The sequence below is a fragment of the Stegodyphus dumicola genome, chromosome 6, assembly GCF_044657685.1.
Source record: "Stegodyphus dumicola isolate Sdum_Otavi_A_Nest chromosome 6, ASM4465768v1".
Taxonomy (NCBI): Eukaryota; Metazoa; Arthropoda; class Arachnida; order Araneae; family Eresidae; genus Stegodyphus; species Stegodyphus dumicola.
Window position 1 is genome coordinate 81,004,186 of NC_140773.1, and position 17,800 is coordinate 81,021,985.

General features: G+C 33.8%; 2 protein-coding genes across 5 annotated transcripts in view; one reads left to right on the forward strand and one right to left on the reverse strand.

Annotated features, from left to right (window-relative positions):
- The window catches only part of LOC118181845 (uncharacterized), a 430,621-nt gene that overhangs the window by 319,848 nt on the left and 92,973 nt on the right, over nucleotides 1–17,800 (reverse strand). The gene's annotated exons all lie outside the window — the stretch shown is intronic.
- Nucleotides 5,377–17,800, forward strand: part of LOC146996788 (zinc finger BED domain-containing protein 5-like) — a 37,731-nt gene continuing 25,307 nt past the window's right edge. The window contains exons 1-2 of the mRNA XM_085819667.1: nucleotides 5,377–5,539; nucleotides 10,252–10,399. Coding sequence (XP_085675793.1) covers nucleotides 5,377–5,539; nucleotides 10,252–10,399 — 311 coding nt within the window. The remainder of the gene's footprint in view (nucleotides 5,540–10,251; nucleotides 10,400–17,800) is intronic.

Here is a 17,800-nt window from a genome sequence, read left to right on the forward strand (position 1 = left end):
TTTTACCGACAAGCACTCGAAACTTTATACAAGGATACACAAATAGCAGAGGATTATCGTGAAATAATTAATTTTCCATCTTGTATCATAAATCAGTACGTCGAAAATCAAAAATACACATCTAGAAAACACTCAAGGATTTTTCAACAGTAAAAATGTACAGTACCTATTCTGCTACATTAAAATATATTTTTTTCCTAATTTTAAAGTTCAATTCTGTTTGCCTAACGTTAAAGTCCAAAATTTTTGAAATTCACACACATTTTCAAACTTTATCACTCTCGTATTAACAAATAAGCAAACACAAATAAAAAAAAACTCTAATTAATCCTAGCACATAAAATTTAACTCCTTCCTTAAAAAGTAAATTACACAAAATAGGTAAATTCAATTCTCGATCCGATCCCCCACTAAGCAGAGGTCACGGCACCAATGTTATGAAGAAAGAAAGTTTCGTGAGAGGATCGAATAAACACAAAAAAAATATATAACTTATCTGTAGTGGGGACATCTTGAAGCGGAGGACTCTTATCTTATCCCGCGTTGATGTCAGCCGGGCTCATCTTGACACTGGTTCTAAAAATGTAGACCCACTTCACTACTGTAGAACAGAAACAGGAGCACTGCTGCCCAGGACGGCTATCCGCTTGGTCCTGAAAGTCCTATGTCAACACGCAGGTAACTCGTTCAAATTTCGCCGGTCAGAAACGTTGTTGCTAGGAAAGTACGGCTCGCCTGTTCTTACTCATCCCAAGAGCAAGCTTCACGGGTAACGTCCCAAGTAAGTTCCAGAGTAACATCCACAAGTCCAGCCAACCAGTAAGTGCGCGAGTCCAAAAGTAAGAGTGTCCAGAGTAAGTGTGTAAGAGAGTCTCGCCTCTTAACCAAAACGCGGCCGGGGAGCATACAGATACAGATAGAGACCCAAGTCTCTGTTAATTTTTTTGTTATTCGCTCAACAGTTTTTTTTTTCTTCGCATTTTTGAGAAAACCCGCGGCCGGGGAGCATAATTGCCGCTCCCGGCCGGAAGCACAGCTCGATGCCGACTAAATCTTTTCCTTTCTCCTTCGCAACACCCACAAGTTTTTTCTCAGTCTCCGTCAACAAGTCCGTCAAGCCCGAAAGTCAGCGAATCCAAGCAGTGAGTGCCTAAGCGAGTCAAGAGTAAGTGTGTCTCGCCTCTTAACCAAACGCGGCCGGGGAGCATATTTGCCGCTCCCCGCCGGAAAACACCTCTCGGAGTCACTTACATTTTGTCCAGCAAGCCCGAAAATCAGCGAGTCAGTCATGGAGTGCCTAAACGAGTCCACAGTAAGTCTGTATCCAACTCGAATTTCCTTCGTCTCCTTCACAAAACGGGCTCCCACTATGGCTTCACTTATCGCCCCCTTAATTATGGCAAAATCTTCGTTTTCAACTCCAGAATGCGGAAATAAGGGTGATCGCGCATGCGCGCCCTTCTTCACTTAGCCAACAACCGGACCCTCAATCGCCAAAAAACCTGAATGACTTACATTGAAAGACAAGTAGCAACCTTTGACCTTTCCGTCACGTACTTTCCTCTCTTAAGGTCAACTAACAATGAAAATTCTTTCTCGAACATTCTAAAGCGCGCGAAATCATGACTTGGCGAAAATTGCCTCCCTTTCCCTGCTTCTTTCACAATGAATAAAAGTTTGTACAAGATTTACAAATAGAGGAAAATAAATAATACTCTTTTAAACTAAATAATATTTCCAGAAGCATCTGTTTTTCCCCAAAATTAAAGCCTTAAATTAAATAATTCAGAATCAAAAAAAAATTTAAATTTCCATAAATCATAAAATCATTCACTTAATTTTTTATAACGCTATCAGATAATTTCTCTACATAACAGGTGTCCAGTAGCGAAACTGTCATAGTGTCTGCATGATGATTTATTTATATATGATCGAATGCTCTTTGAGCCTATATTTCTCCGTAAGTAATTACTCCTTTCCTGGGATCCACCAGCAAAACTCTCATAATTTATGCAAGATGTTTTATTTATGCATAATCCAATCTTCATCGAGAATGTGTCCGTATATGTGTGGGTATTCCTTTCATGGGATACCGAACAATCGTAATTATATGTGAAGCAATTCTGATCTCGAACAACCTTAATCTTATGTAGTTAATTAACAGAAGTCACTGAATGATTTTTTAAGCAAAATTTCCTGTAACGACGATTTAGCGAGAATATTGACATCACCAACACGTCATTTTTCAATGGTTTTTTTTTTATTCAAATTCATGAAACTGCATGTTCATTTGCATGTCAATCTAAGTAGTTTCTAAAATAGTTTCTGCTCGCCGGCTTTGAACTAAGTATGTTAGAAGTACTCTGTTTACGAAGTCTGATATCTAAGGATAGATTTTTAACTCAAGAATTTGGATACATCAGTATACTTTAACACATGTAAAGCAAAGTATGGTACCTATGACTATCCCTGTGTCTACTAAACATTATATGTTTTATAATGTATATTAAAGAAATGATTTTAATATTTGGTTCTTTCACAAAAAAGCGTTATAAGGTTTCTTTAATTGATCTTTGCATTTGATTTCATACATCTGCAAGTAAAGTAACGAAATATATTAATTAAACACCATAACCGTGTCAGAATCTTGTTACAACTTGCTTAAACTTGATGCTGCCATACGTAACACATTAAATCCTCTGACTATAAGTTTTTTGTTATACCCAAGTTTACTTAATTTAATTAAAGAAAAATAACACGAACCTTCTATAAACAAAGTAACCTGATGCAAAACAACAAGCTGAATAAATTGAGGGGAATTTTAACGTTTAAATTTATTTTAATGTAATTATGATACTAAACAAAAGGAAAATCTGAAGGAACGTTTCCCAAATCGAATTATAAGTGGCTTTTTTCCAAGCATTTTTCGTACTCTTAGACTAAAGTATTATACTTAGTCAACTGGTTGGCTAGGAATAAAAGAATTCTGCATAAGAAAGGAAGAACTTTAGTTCAACGATAAAGCACGCCTTATCGCTGGTTATTTGTAGTCAACGTCCGCGTATTGAGCACCAAATAAATTGAAAAAAAAAAGGAAATTCATCATTTTTAACCTCGTAATAAATACAAAACTCCATTTCAAGAAGTGAAAAGCAACTTACAAAGCAATAATCTTGTCTAGTTTTTCAGAACCTGTTTTTTCTTGTAGAATAACAGAAAGGCTATTTATAAATTAACAGAAGTTCAGTTAAGGAGTAAAATATATTATACCTAGAACATGACTAGTTCACTAACAAAAAAAAAAAAAAAATGTGTACCAGAAATCGAATGAAATGCTTTTAACAAAACGAAACAATTTTCGGGAAGCCTGATGGTTTTCTGCACACGAAAATGTAGCTCAGGTGATCATAAAATAGGTACTTCCTTAAAACTAGAATTGTAGTTAATTGATTCAATGTACACGATTATTTTTATAAAATATAAATACTTAATTTACCTCTACTTAGGCGTTAGCCTGTTTAAAATCACTCATTGTTTAACCCACATTTGTGTATTTGGTATTCATTACTATATATTTATATTCATACTATGCCAAAACTAAATTTTTGTAAGATTACCTGAGTGTTACAAAATATCTAGAGCTTTAAAGCTTATTTCATTTTTAACCATTACTTGTTTAAGTTCTCTATCGCTCGTGAACTTGTACACTAGGACTTAAAAATCAAAATAAAAATGTTTGAGTTATTTGTAATTACTTGAAAGCCTGAAATGTAGGCTAAAACATGAGAAATTCTTATTGCTATTGCTATAGTGTCAATGGCTACTCGTCTATCAACACGAATCAATTCCTCCAACCGTTGAGCTGCTGATTGAATCTGAACAGGTCGCCTATTTCGGGTATCATCATAAATTTTGGGGCGGCCTTGCGAAGATTCCTCAACCCAGCTACGCATAGCTTTAAGCAACAAACATTTCTTCTCATAAACAGGAAACATTTCTCATAAATATCTTTCGAAGGAAGTCTTTTTGTCCCTCCCCCCAAAAAAATAACGGGTAACAGCACGCTGATCCTCTCTTGTAAAGTAATCGAGTTTCATTGCCATTTTCAAAATTACTACTCATGTGCAAATGGTACTTAGTAATTGAAATGATATTTGGTAATTTACAACATGAATATCATTAATGAAAATGGTGTTGCCATCTATAAAGCACTATCTGCTATTTTCAAATACAGGTAGCCCTCTTACAACACGGCATCCTGTAACACGGTTTCGCTATACCACGAAACATAAATTGCGAGAACCCTTCTACAACACGGCATCCTATAACACGGTTTTGCTCTAACACGATAAGAAAATTGCCCAAGCAATCCCAAGAAATTTAACGAACTCCGCACGAAGTTTTTCCATATTTGAGCAAAGCACTTAAATAATCCACTTCGAAGACGATGGCCGAAATATAGGCTAGATTTGCAGGGTTTCGAAAAACGGCTCTGACCCAAATATCGGTCAGAGAAATTCTGCCCCTCTCACCCTTCGAGGTGCGGGGATAGTCATTATCCGATAAACTAAGGTTTCAAAAGATTAGTAATTTCACATTGAAATGATAATTGAAGAAGGTGGAAGTAACATTCCTATTTCCCGTCTTTTTAAGTAAACCTTTCCAACATTTTGAGTCTTTTAACGGTTAACACATAAGAATCCTTATTTCGTATGTCCTGCCAGTTGTCTTCCAAGGTCCGGTTTCAGTAAGAACAAAAAATCTTCAGGGAGAAGAGCCACATGTTGGAGACTGATTGTTAAATTTTTAACCGGTCGTTAAATTTTTAACGGTTTTAAAATCGTTTCCTTCCATGACTGCCAAAGTATAGCACAATAGAAACAATGCCCAGTCACAGAAGACCACACCCACTAGATAACAATGAAGGAACCTCACTATCGCAGAAGATGAACGATATGAGATCACAATGAGAGCTCCAAAACGTACAACCTGAATGTTCGGCTTCCAAAATTCGAATTCTCATCTACGTGACCTGAAAACAAAAGTGTGCCACGCCGCTGGTCATCAGTCTGCGTGGAGCCACGGTATATTAAAGAATAACGTTTTTGCATTAAGAAATTAAGTTTCAGTCCCAAAATATGTCCGATAAAATTTTTAAAAAGTTTAAGAGAGAATTTATTTCTTTAGAAGTAAAGATCCAAATCTTGGATCGTCTTTTAAAAGAAGAAAAGGCATTTCGCATTGGAAAATGTCTTAATTTGAATGGAGCAACAGTCCGGACTAGTAAGAAAAATGAAAAAGAAATAAGCAGTTGCTGCAGGATCTTCGACATCCACAAAACGTGCGACTTGCCCCCGAGCACCAACAATTGAGAAGATGAAAAAGGTACTCAGCATTTGGATTGATGATAGTTGTCAAAAAAGAATTCCGTTGGATGGTAATATCATTAAACAAAAAGGACTCAAAATTTGCAAGCACCTTAAAGAACATGGAGAATCCTCTGATCACAATATCAATCCAGATTATGTAGCAAGTAAAGGTTGGTTGAAAATTTCAGAAAGCGTTTTGCCATTCATAACATAAGAATTCAAGGAGAATCTGCATCGGCTGGTTATGAAGCTGATAAGACGTTTCCTGAAAAAATTCAAAATATTATAGAAGAGCAGGGATGCACAGCAGATCAAATTTTCAATGCCGACGAGGGCTGTAGTGGAAAAAAAAAGGCCCAGTAGAAACTTTATATCGAAAAAAAAAAAAAAAAAAAAAAACTGCCCCCGGATTTATTTTGTCTAAAGATCGTCTAACACTCTTTTGTGCACTAACGCGTTGAGGGACTTTATGACAAAACCCTTGTTAGTTTACAGGTCTTTAAATCCTCGTGAACTTAAAGATGTAATTAAGAACATCTTACCGGTATACTCGAAAGCAAATCCAAGAGCTTGAGCAACCGGAAATTTATTTAAAGACTGGTTTTTAAATTGTTTTGTGCCAAACATTGAACGTTATTTAAGGCAGAAACATTTCAGCTTCCGAGCGCTATTACTATTACATAATGCTCTATGTCACCCGCAAGATTTGAATAATCCCAACGTCAAAATACTTTTCCTACCACCTAACACTACTTCGTTACTCCAAACATTGGATCAAAGTATTATTTATATCTTTCAAACGTATTATATAAGAAGAGCGTTACAGTGGATTTTCGACGTAACGGATTCAAAATCAATTAATATAAGGGAAGCTTGGAAGAAATTTTCAATCAAGCACTGTATCGACATCATATCGTTGTCGCTGAAAGAACTGGAAACATACATATATTACCCCTTTTAAAGGGCGACTGGGGATTTTAGGGGACCCAATCGCCAAATCCTGGGTGTGGAGAGTCATCATACAAAACCCTTTTAGTTCGGGCGCCACTGTAGAGACATCAGGATTATTTGGAGGCAGACGAGATGAAAAATTAGCAAACGCTTTCAACGGGAATCGAACCACGGATCTCTGGAATACCGGCCCAGCGTGCAGAACCACTACACCACGAAGGCCCGCTAAGAAGGCGGGAGACATACCTTATAACAGAATTGATGGAAATGTCATCCGAAGCTATAAATCAAATCAATTAACTGGTAAGAACTAGTAATCAAAGTAAAATTAGAGATTTTTTAAAGAGAGAAGAATTATTTTCTTTAAATAAAGAAAAGAGTTCTGAAAATGAAAGCGATCTCATTCCACCAATATACTGAGCAATAACGAAAACGAAATTAATTAAATTAAAGTTGCGTTGAATAAAAGTAATATTTTTGGTTTTGTGTTGTACATACATTTATAGTTTTAATAAAAATTCAGGTTATTTATGTAGAATTAAAAAAATACTTAGTTTAAATAAGTTTTCGAAACGTAACCTTTTTTTCTGGCTATGGGTATCGTACAACACGATTTCACACAACACGGCATTTTTAGGACCCTATCTACCGTGGTATAGGAGGGTCATATATTTTTAATATATAATACAGTCAGCAACAAAAAATATGAGAATAGGATAATGAAGGTATAGTTCGTAGGAAAACAAGCAATTTGATTCAAGTATATATAATATATAATGTTCATTTGTGACATACTTAATGACTTACCCTCATATGTGGCTCATGAAATGATAATCAAAATGATGCTAGTGAAGTCTTCTTTGAAAATTATAATTTACAGCTTAATCGTAGTACGCTGCTCTGCTTTTTTTGCGTGATCATGGTAAAATGTTAAATATCTGTTAAAATCTGGACTTTCTTAGTGGATGCAACCCTCTCTTTTACATTGCGTAAAAAGGAACTGGATATAATATTCTTAAGGCAAAATTTAGTTTATATTTGGCATTATGATTCCTATTGTAGGCTCGCGGTACACAACGGAAATTAGTCTCCATGGTGTCATTTGCTATTAGATTTTTTAAAGATGGAGAAACAGATATTACCTTTTTCCCTACTAAGTGTAAACTGCTCGGCGAGATATACATATATCTAAAAATTAGTTGGACAAAAGAAAATGATTTGTTTGAACTTAATTTACAGGAAAACAATTAAAGTACATATTGTTGTAAAGATAGAGAAATATTTGAGTTTCCAGACGCTATTACTATTAGATAATGCTCTATGTCACCCGCAAGATTGGAATAATCCCAACGTCAAAATACTGTTCCTACAACCTAACACTACTTCTTTACTCCAACCATTAGATCAAGATATTATTTATACCTTTAAAACGTATTACATAAGAAGAGCATTACAGTTGATTTTAGACGTAACCGATTCAAAATCACAAACAATTTTGTGTTAAATTGGTTAATTTCATTTACTATTTCGAAAGTTATTAAGTTACGAAATTGCCTAACTAATTTATAGATACTTTGTTTATGCTTTTATTTCCTATATTAAAGGTAAGCAATCCATGAAATGCTGTCTAAGAAAATGCTTTCTAAGTAATTGACTTATATAACAATTTTCAAAGAAGTCTTTTCATTGGCTCTCTGAATTGAGTGGAACTCTGAATACGGGACTGTTCTTCAGTTGTCTATGATTGATTTTCATACAGATTGTGTTGCATTAAGCATAACTAGCGCAATATTAGCCTAACACACGAAATGTAATAGAAACCGCAAAGTCAGTGTTAGGATATTACTCTTCCAATAATAACCATTTTTTATTATTACTCTAATCATATTATAACCATGGTAGTCAATTATTAGATGGAGAAAATTTGTATAATTTAGAGAACTGGATGCTGCATCTGATATCTGGGCAGTTAAGAGACATTTAATGCCATTTTGATGTCTTGTAAAATAAATGCGGTAGATGCAACATCACTAAAATAAATTAGGCTATGAAATGGGTTAGGGTGCGGTCAATATAAATGACTTTCCTGATCCCATATCGAAATGGCTGAAGTGAACAGAGAAGGAAGAAACGCTTTTTAAACTTCTTATGAAAACTTTCATTAGAACACCATCCTTTAGAAAAGACATTACTACTATTAAGAAGCAATGAGAAGAAGTTTATCTTCTGCTAAATTTATTTTGCTATAAAAACATTCGGTTTTTCTACAGGATAATACAACTCAATGTTTGTGAAACAATGGCTATCTGGTTAAAATATAGAAATTTAATAATCGGTTAGTCAAACTAATGACTTAATTCAGTAGAACATATGCATAGAAGAAAATCTTAACAAAATAATTAGAGATCAGAATTACTTATACCTTTATAATATATGCTTTTTGGACTTCTATAGGAACAGAAATAGATTCCTTTTAGGAAATTAAATAATTGAATTAATGCCAAAAGAGACAGGATGCTTTTCTAAAGAAAGTCAACTTCCAAACAAATATTAAAAATATGTATTATATTTTATTCCAATGTATGACTGACTACCCGTGTTTTTGACTTTTTGAACTAATTTCGGGTTGCATTTCAGCTTCTTCAGAACGAAAATGAAATACATTTCTAAACTCTATATCCTTACCACTGCAGATACTTAAGTAGTCATTCAGTATTCTAGACGTATTGAAACAATTGAAGTTGATATATTCAAATAAATGTATGAAGGACGCTGAAGATATTTTAAACAAGAAAACTGGAAACTGGGTCATTGGAAACATTAAATAAGAAATCGAAAATGATTTTATTTGCAGTAAAAGTATCCTAATTGTGCATTCCAGACTCAACGTTATGGATACCTTTAAGTTTAACACATTGTATAATTTATCTAAATCTGAACTGAAATTGCGTATCATAAATTATAAAAAGCAATGCACAGAAATATGAAAAAAAAATGTAATATAGATGGTTAGTTGTAGACACATGCAAAGTGAAAGATCTTGAATTAAAGAAAAAGGGACGAAGCACTTAAACCGGGAGGGACGAAGCACTTAAACGGTGCAAGGAAGGAAAAATATATAATTTCCGGAGTATTATAATAACTACTAGACTGAGATAATTTATGCTTTATAATATAAAATAAGCTAATTTTTAATATATAATACAGTCAGCAACAAAAAATATGAGAATAGGATAACGAAGGTATAGTTCGTAGGGAAACAAGCAATTTGATTCAAGTAAAGATAGATTTAACTCAGATGATGATTCAGTAATAAATTTTACGCAATTGTGTACAGGATGAAAGGGAGAAGGTAACATAAAGGCAGAACAAGGCAGCAGAACGGACCGAAAGACCAATCATGAAATAGATTTCGAACCGATACAGTAGGGCATGCGCATATATGGCGTATGATGTTGGGAGAGGAGTGTCGGAAGGGTCTAAAGCAACGGACGCAATACGCTCATCAATTCGAGAAAGTTATTAGACGGTATACGTTTACTTCAGCAACATGGAGTTGCTATTGCCGTGTGAAACAGCCAACAAGCAATCCAATAGACGTAATTTGGACGACTGGAAAACTTTATATAAAGTCGCGTAATTAGGACGCTATAAGCTTTTGACAACTGCAACTGCTCATCGGAGAAGCCGGTTTCTGTGGTGCCTGGGAGTATAAGAACTGTACACAGCAGGATTGCCTTTGAGTGCTCTTTACAGATGAGAGTCCATTTAAACTGAGAAGTGATTCTGGACGTATATATATCTGGAGAGAAAAAGGAACACGCAATTAGCACTTCAACATCGTCGATTTCTTCTAAAAAAATACGGTTTGTTTTTCACTGTGTCTACTATTGTATCGAGGTTCTCTTGCCTCACGTGAGTCTATTTAAAGGTGCTGTGGGTCCAGACTTCCTCTTCATGAACAAGAATCTTACATTGAATCCTAAAATAGCTCTTGCAGAGCATTTGGAGAGTGAAGATATTCAACTCATGGATTTTCCTTCAAGTATGGGACATTCTCAGGAGATGCTTTGCAGCATGTGACTGTCCAATAGCAAAGATTTCGTAGCTGAGATCGGCTATATAAGAGAAAAAGGCCGAGATACCTCTTAGTTCTTTGACATCATTGTCCTTAGCACGGAGAAATGCATTAATTCCTACATCGCAATCAGTAGCAATCATATCCCCTTCTCCAGGCACCTGTCACATGGACGTTTCTGACTTCTCTTCAGTTGTGCTCTGAGCTACATTTTCAAAAATATGCCCTTTTTCCCTTTTGATTCCTTGTTTGGATAGTTTGCTCACTTGTCTCATATTTTCATATCTTGAAGATCTTATTATATAATCTGGGCCGATGTGGAAAACTTCTGCACAACGTTGCATTCGAGAAACCGTCTATTCCTTAAATTTTGCACACCAGTGTATTTCAGAACTGTAGCTGTAAGTTAGTAAAATGATAGGCCTAATATTAGATAACTATTGTTTTTTTTTAATTCGATAACTATTATGAAAAAGATTTTGACCCGAATAAAGGAAGTCAGCTTAGAGAAATGTTTATCAGAACCATAGAAGATGCACTGAGAATTAACTGATGAAGAGACTGAATATTTAGGATTATTTTTCTTAAGCTTAATAATTTCTAATGCAATTATTAGCCCAAACGGAAATTTTCTCAGAAGAGCTATTAATTTCGTTTTGTCATTTTGCGTTGATTCACTACAAACGCTCTTTTAAATATTTTGTGATATTGCTAGTGAATTGAATTTTATGGTTTAAGCGCGAAGAATATGATATTTAATAAATAGAGATAGCACAGAAAATGTTAAAACAAAGAGCCCTTTGAGGGTTATATAAAATCTGAAAGCTTTCAGATGTTTTTTAAAATTTGGATTCAATACTGATTATATAACATATATATACACACACACACATATCACATTACCTGAGGTAAAATATAGTTTAGTACCGAATTTTATACTACATTATTATATTCTACAGATTGGAATTCCACAAGATTCCAGACTGGGAAAATTCATGCATTTTCCATAATTCGATTATTTCCAATTCAATCTTAAAAGACGGTAAACGTTTAACTCCAAATTTTGAAAACGCTACTTATGCTGACGTTCAATAAAAGCGTTTAGTGAAACAATGTCAAACGGGACTTCGATGCCTAATAGAAACAAAAATTCAGTTTTTGCAATTTCTGCTCCATTTGGATCCCTCATATGCAGACCTCTTAATGCCACTCTCTTAAATTACTGGAAGCAGATTAGAGTTTCTTGTTTAGTATTTATTTGTAGTAATTTCACTCTGCGTTTACTTTAAAATATTCTGGAAAGCCATAAAAGATTTCAACTGTATTATTTTCCTTTTTTCCCCCATCAAATATTTTTGAGTGAAGAATTCAAGGATTATTACGTCCTTCAATTATTAAATTTCATTTCTATCATCTAGATACATCAGGTGTTACTTGTAAGAATTGCGGTTTCCTTTTAATACAGATTTCAAATTTTGCTTTAATTAAAAACTTCTAATGTTGTATTCTTTATTCGTATTATTACCGTTGTATAAAATTCAAGAGATTCAAAAATCAGCAGCAGCAATATTCGGATTATCAGATACATTTTAGGATTTGTCTTATTTCTCTTCATTTCTGATCCTTCTGCTCATTTTATATTACATCTCACATTTACATTCCAAATTTTAAACTTCTGTTTAAGTAGTTAGTATGTTCAAAATATCTCATTTTATAATTTTTTTCATGTATTCTAAATTAAGAAATTAGAATGCATGCATCAATAAATTATAAAATAATAATTTTTTTTTTCAGCAAAGTAGCATATATTTCTTCAAAATAATTTGGTTCTAAAATGTTGAAGATATTTGCCTTGGAAACTAATATAAAGAAGAAGAAACTTTCTTAAGAATTAATTATACCATTCTTAAGAACATATATATTTAACTTATTTTTACATTCATGGGCTGAATCTGAGCTAAGTATAGTTTTATGATAAGCATGAATTTGTATTTTGCATTACAAAAATATTTTATTCTTAAATGTTACTAAAATTATAGAGAAAAGAAACCTTCTATTTAGTCCTGACATATGATTTATTTCAAATATAAAGACATTTATTATTTTTAATGAGACAGGAGGTAAAATAAATAAGAGTCTAAAGTTAACATTGCTAAATATTTAGAACAATATGAGTCGTTTACAGTATAGATTAATCAAGTTAAATAGTCATTGCCCTAATTAAAGTTTTGACTGTCTATTGTATGAAAACTGTTTTAGTTCCTTTTAAAGAAATCTTTGCAAAAAATTGATAAACTGTTATACTGAGAACTCATCATAATAATGTGTTACATTTAAATTGCTAAACTGCTATTATGGTAAAAATGTACAAGTTATTGCTATCACTAAAGTTAATATATTTTTTAAGTCAGAATGCTGCAAGTTCTAGAAATTATTTGTATATTTCGCCAGTACATATTCATTAATCATAGCAATACCCTATTATAATAGTTACTAAACATTTTTTTTTGAAACAAAACAACATGTCTTGAAATTTAGTAAAAAAGAGGAATGCAATTTTAAATGATAATATTAATTAATTTAAAATACTATAAACCAGCGATTTTCAACTGATGGTACGCGTACCACTGGTGGTACGCAAGAGAAAAATAGGTGATACGCAAAGAAATAAATTGTTTTTAGCTATTTAATTAAAAACTTTCGTGAAGAAAAAGAACAGTTGATAGTAATTTCCTGTGATGGAACTCTAACTGAAGATTTCAAGTATAACACACTTGTTAACTTTTGGCTGAACTGAAAAAAAGAATTTAAAGGCATTTCAAATAAAGCTATTAAATTTTTATTGCCTTTCTGCACAACCTATTTGTGTAAACAAGGATTTTTTTCCATGTTATACTTGAAAAATAAACACAGAACAAATTTAAAAGTGGATCCTCATTTACGGTTAAAACTAAGTGAAATAAGACCAGACATAAAGAAATTAATCTCTCTTATAAAAGCCGATATTTAACTCTAAATTTTAGAATTAAAGTATTATTACTTAAATTTTGATACTTTAAATGGTAACCAATTTTTATTCTAATATTTTTTATGAGTGCATATTTAATATAAATAGCCAATAGTTTATGCAGACGGCAATATATATACATATTTTTTAATATTTCTATTGAGAATTTGAAATAATCACCGTAAAATGTAGAGATGGGTACTAACGTTTTTCACTTTTTGTTTAGATGGTACGTGTTTGTTTAGATGGTAAAGGTTGAGAACCGCTGCTATAAACTAAATAAACTGTAATTATTGTGTTTATAAAATGCATGGCAACAATATTTTGTTTCAGTGCCCAAGTTTAAAAGCAAGAACTCAGTGAAATGTTTATGGACTCACATCAAAAGTGCAATACGCATGAAATAACATTTATAAGTATTAACATGCACAAATGTATATTTCTCAAAAAGTAGTCTATAAAACTGTGGTGTGATGTGCGATACGTTGTTGTGTTTGCTGTTGTTGTGACTTATCATGCTTGTCATCAGAACAAGCCCATAAAATTCATCGAGGCAAGGAGTACAACATTACACATACCACATAAGTAACATTACTATTTTGACCAGCTCCATGCAGTTCCCGAAAGGTGGAGTCTCTCATCCCTCGTTTTCTAACACCAATCCACACGAGAGGACTTTCATTTTCGCATACATTTAGAGAGTCCCATTCAGCAAAGACACTATATAACACCCACGCCTTCTCCGGGATTCGAACCCAGGCCCATCGATAGGGTATTTAAAGACACTAAGCACTATCCCGGTTGGGCGGTGAAGTGATACATAATATCGCAGAGCAAAAATATAACAGAATCATCGAATGTGAATGCGCATGGCATTAAGCTATGTTATGGAACAAATAAAACTGAAAAAAATATAAGTAAGAACTTCGCAGAAACATGCAGATGATTTCCAAAGTTATAGAATTGTATCTAACCTAAATCTTACACACAAATCATATCGCCATTTCTAGCTCTGAACAACAAGACTAATTTCACAAAATCTGAAAAAAAACACTCTTTTTAAATAGCCGAGTCGCGTGACATTAAATTAAATAGTATAGTTAATAGCCTAGTAAATTATAATTAAATAGTTTATTCACATGAATGAAGTCACAAAATTTTGAACATTTCTCCAAAACTGCATGTGACGTTGTTATGTACTTATTATTTTCTGTGTGAAATCTACAATTCAGTTAATGTAATAAAGGCTGTGATACAGGTTCCTTTCTTGATTTTTAAGGCACAGCTGGAGACATTCGCCATTTTACCTTTCTTCATAGGAGTAAGAAGATTCGGTTGCTTGGTTTATATGTTTTTAGTTTTCAACAAATTTATCAAATAGGTTTGTTGAATGCAATCCCAAAACAAAGTCTCATATGAACACTAAAAATGCTTAAGCAGTGTCGTAAGACTTCATCTCAAGCCATCTGGAAAGACACAAATAGAAGAATGTGGAAGCGAAGAATACGTTCACTCAACTACATTCCATTCCCTTATATCATATTTTTACTGTATATACTTATATTCCCTAAGGCTGATTGGATTATTTCATGTTCATGTCTGCTTCTTGATATAAAATAGTTTGAAATCAAATGTTAAACTGATATTCTAGAAAATGTTCAGGTGAACTCTCTTTGTTTTGATGTTCAGCGGAACGCAAACCATTAGGTTTCTGGCAAAAAACCTCTGAAAGCTATCTGCTGATTGGTAATTGCAACCTCAGCTATCAAACAGCTTATGACTGTCCAGGTCTCTTAACAGCAGTTTCAATATCTTCACACTTTCTTGAAATATTCAGCCATCTTGCCCTTTCATAACTGTCTGCTCTTCATCTAAATGCAAAACGTATATTTCAGATCTTTTTGGAAACCGTACTTTAATAATGCGTCAACTGAATTGATGCTATAAAACTGAAATCAACGCAAAATTGCAGGTAATTAAAGTATACCTACCTTGTGCAAAGCATTTCTATGCATCTGGATGACATCATGATATTATCTACATTTCAGGAATATTTTATTCTAAAAATGGATTGATTAATGATAATTATATATATGCCACTTGTTAATTCTATGAAAATTAAATCAGAATGGTTATTTTTCCTCCATGTAATACCATTATTTTTATCTAATATTAATACTCTGTATACAATTACAATTATGATAACAGAAAATTCCGAAAAATCTTTTTAAAAGCATTCCCTTAATAACTACGACCACAATCATAAAAAAAGATCTGCAGTCAATTCCTTCACAAAATAATCCTCAAATTTCACCAGAAAATTGCCTTGAAAATTCTATGAAGTAACCGGTGATAGAAGTAAAACTGTGAGATGAACATACCAAAAGATAATTGCAGTGCATGCTTCGTTGAACATTATAATGAAATAGTTTTTAAAGTATGTGTTGCTTTTGCATATAAATTGCGAAAAAAACGGATATTAAGCTCTTTATCTCATCTTAGGATTTACTTGCTGAAGAAAAAGCATTTGTAACGAGGGAAAAAAATGAGCTCATTAGCATTGTTAAAAAATTTTATCAACTTTGCACTATTAAAATTTTTTGATCATTAAATAGATAAGTGAAAGTTCACTTACCTTCTAAATAGGGCTGCCCTGAACTGCCTGCTTTTCCCTCTTCTCGGTATCTGTCTCTATGATGAACTTCGATTTACTGCGCAACACAGCTATAAACTTTTTAAGAAATTTTAATTCATATGAAAGATATCTACAAAATATTTACAAGTTATAATGATTACAAGCATAATTTATACGGAGACGGTCTATCGTTATACATCTGTTAGACGCGTCAGCCGTTCAACTGACTACTTTTAGTCTCTTTCGCCAGAGGGCGTTCGTGGAAGTAAAGTTCTAGTAAGCAAACGCGACACTCCCACCTTGAGGTCCAGTATCAACAGAGGATGGACCTCAACTGACCTGTAGTTCAAGTCTTTTGAGTTTTCGTCATACGTCGAGTTCAATACCTCACTAGCATATCCGACTCAGGTGTAAAGTTGAGTTCAAGAGGTATGAGGTTCTTAGTAGGTCTTATAATCTCACCTTGTGCAGTTTTCAGTTTCACTAATCTAATGTGTCCGTCGTGGGATGGAAAAATTTCCACGATTCTAGCTAAGGGCCAGTTTATCCTTTTTCCGTTGTTGGACACAATTACAAGATCACCAACTTTCACAGAAGATGGTTCGCGGATGAATTTTGAGCTTTGTTTTAGTTGCCCTAAATATTCTGATCGAAATCTTTTTCGTAAATCTTTTCTCAATTTGGCTCTGTAAAGGTATCTTTTATTGATGGATTTAGAATCCAAAAGATCTAATTCAGGAACTCCAGTCTCTGGAATTTCTGTTAGAAACATTGCTGGGGTGAGAGCTCTTAAATCCTTTACGTCTTCTGACAAATACGTGAGAGGACGGTTGTTCATAATGCTCTCGCAGTCACAAATGATTGTCAACAATTCTTCGTAGTTCAGAGAAGATTTTCCTAGTACCTTTCGAAGAATTCTCTTTAGTACTCCAATTAATCTTTCCCACCACCCTCCCCACCATGGCGAGGAAGGGGGAATAAATTTCCATTCAATTTTCTTAACTGTTGCATTTTCTAAGATAGAATTCCAATCTATGGTCTTAAACAAATTATTTGATCCAACAAAATTGGTTCCATTGTCAGAGTATACAGTGACAGGTCTACCCCTTCGAGCGATGAATCGCCTGAACGCGTGCAGGAAACTTTCAGTTGATAGAGATGAGACTAGCTCTAAGTGAACTGCTCTATATATTGCGCAAGTAAAAATGACGATCCATGTTTTTTGGCCTCCTTTTAAAATTAAGGGACCCGTCAGATCAACACCAATAATCTCAAAAATTAAAGCATCTCTTATTCTGTCTTCAGGTAGTGGCGCTTGAGGAATCTTATATGAATCAGAGTCGAACCTTCGACATCGTACACAGTTTTGGATAACCTTGCGTACGGTTTTCCTACTCTTTATGATCCAATATTTTTCACGCAAAGCGCACATAACGAATTGTACTCCAGCGTGACTTAGCCTTTCATGTTGAGATTTGATCAGTTTTAAGACTAATGGATGTTCTGAGGGAAGTAAAACTGGGTAACGAAAGTCAGCATCATCGTCTCTCTGAAAGATACGTGTTTTCACTTTTATAAGGCCATTGGAGTCCATGATAGGTTCTAGAGCACGTATTCTTTTATCTTTCAATCCTTCGAAAGATTCTCGTTGGATGAGTCGGAAAACCACTGTTTCAGCTCCTTTTAGTTCTTCGACTGAAATTCTCCCATGAGTTCTTTCAGATGGTGGTGTTGTAGCATTTTTAACGAATCTAAAGATC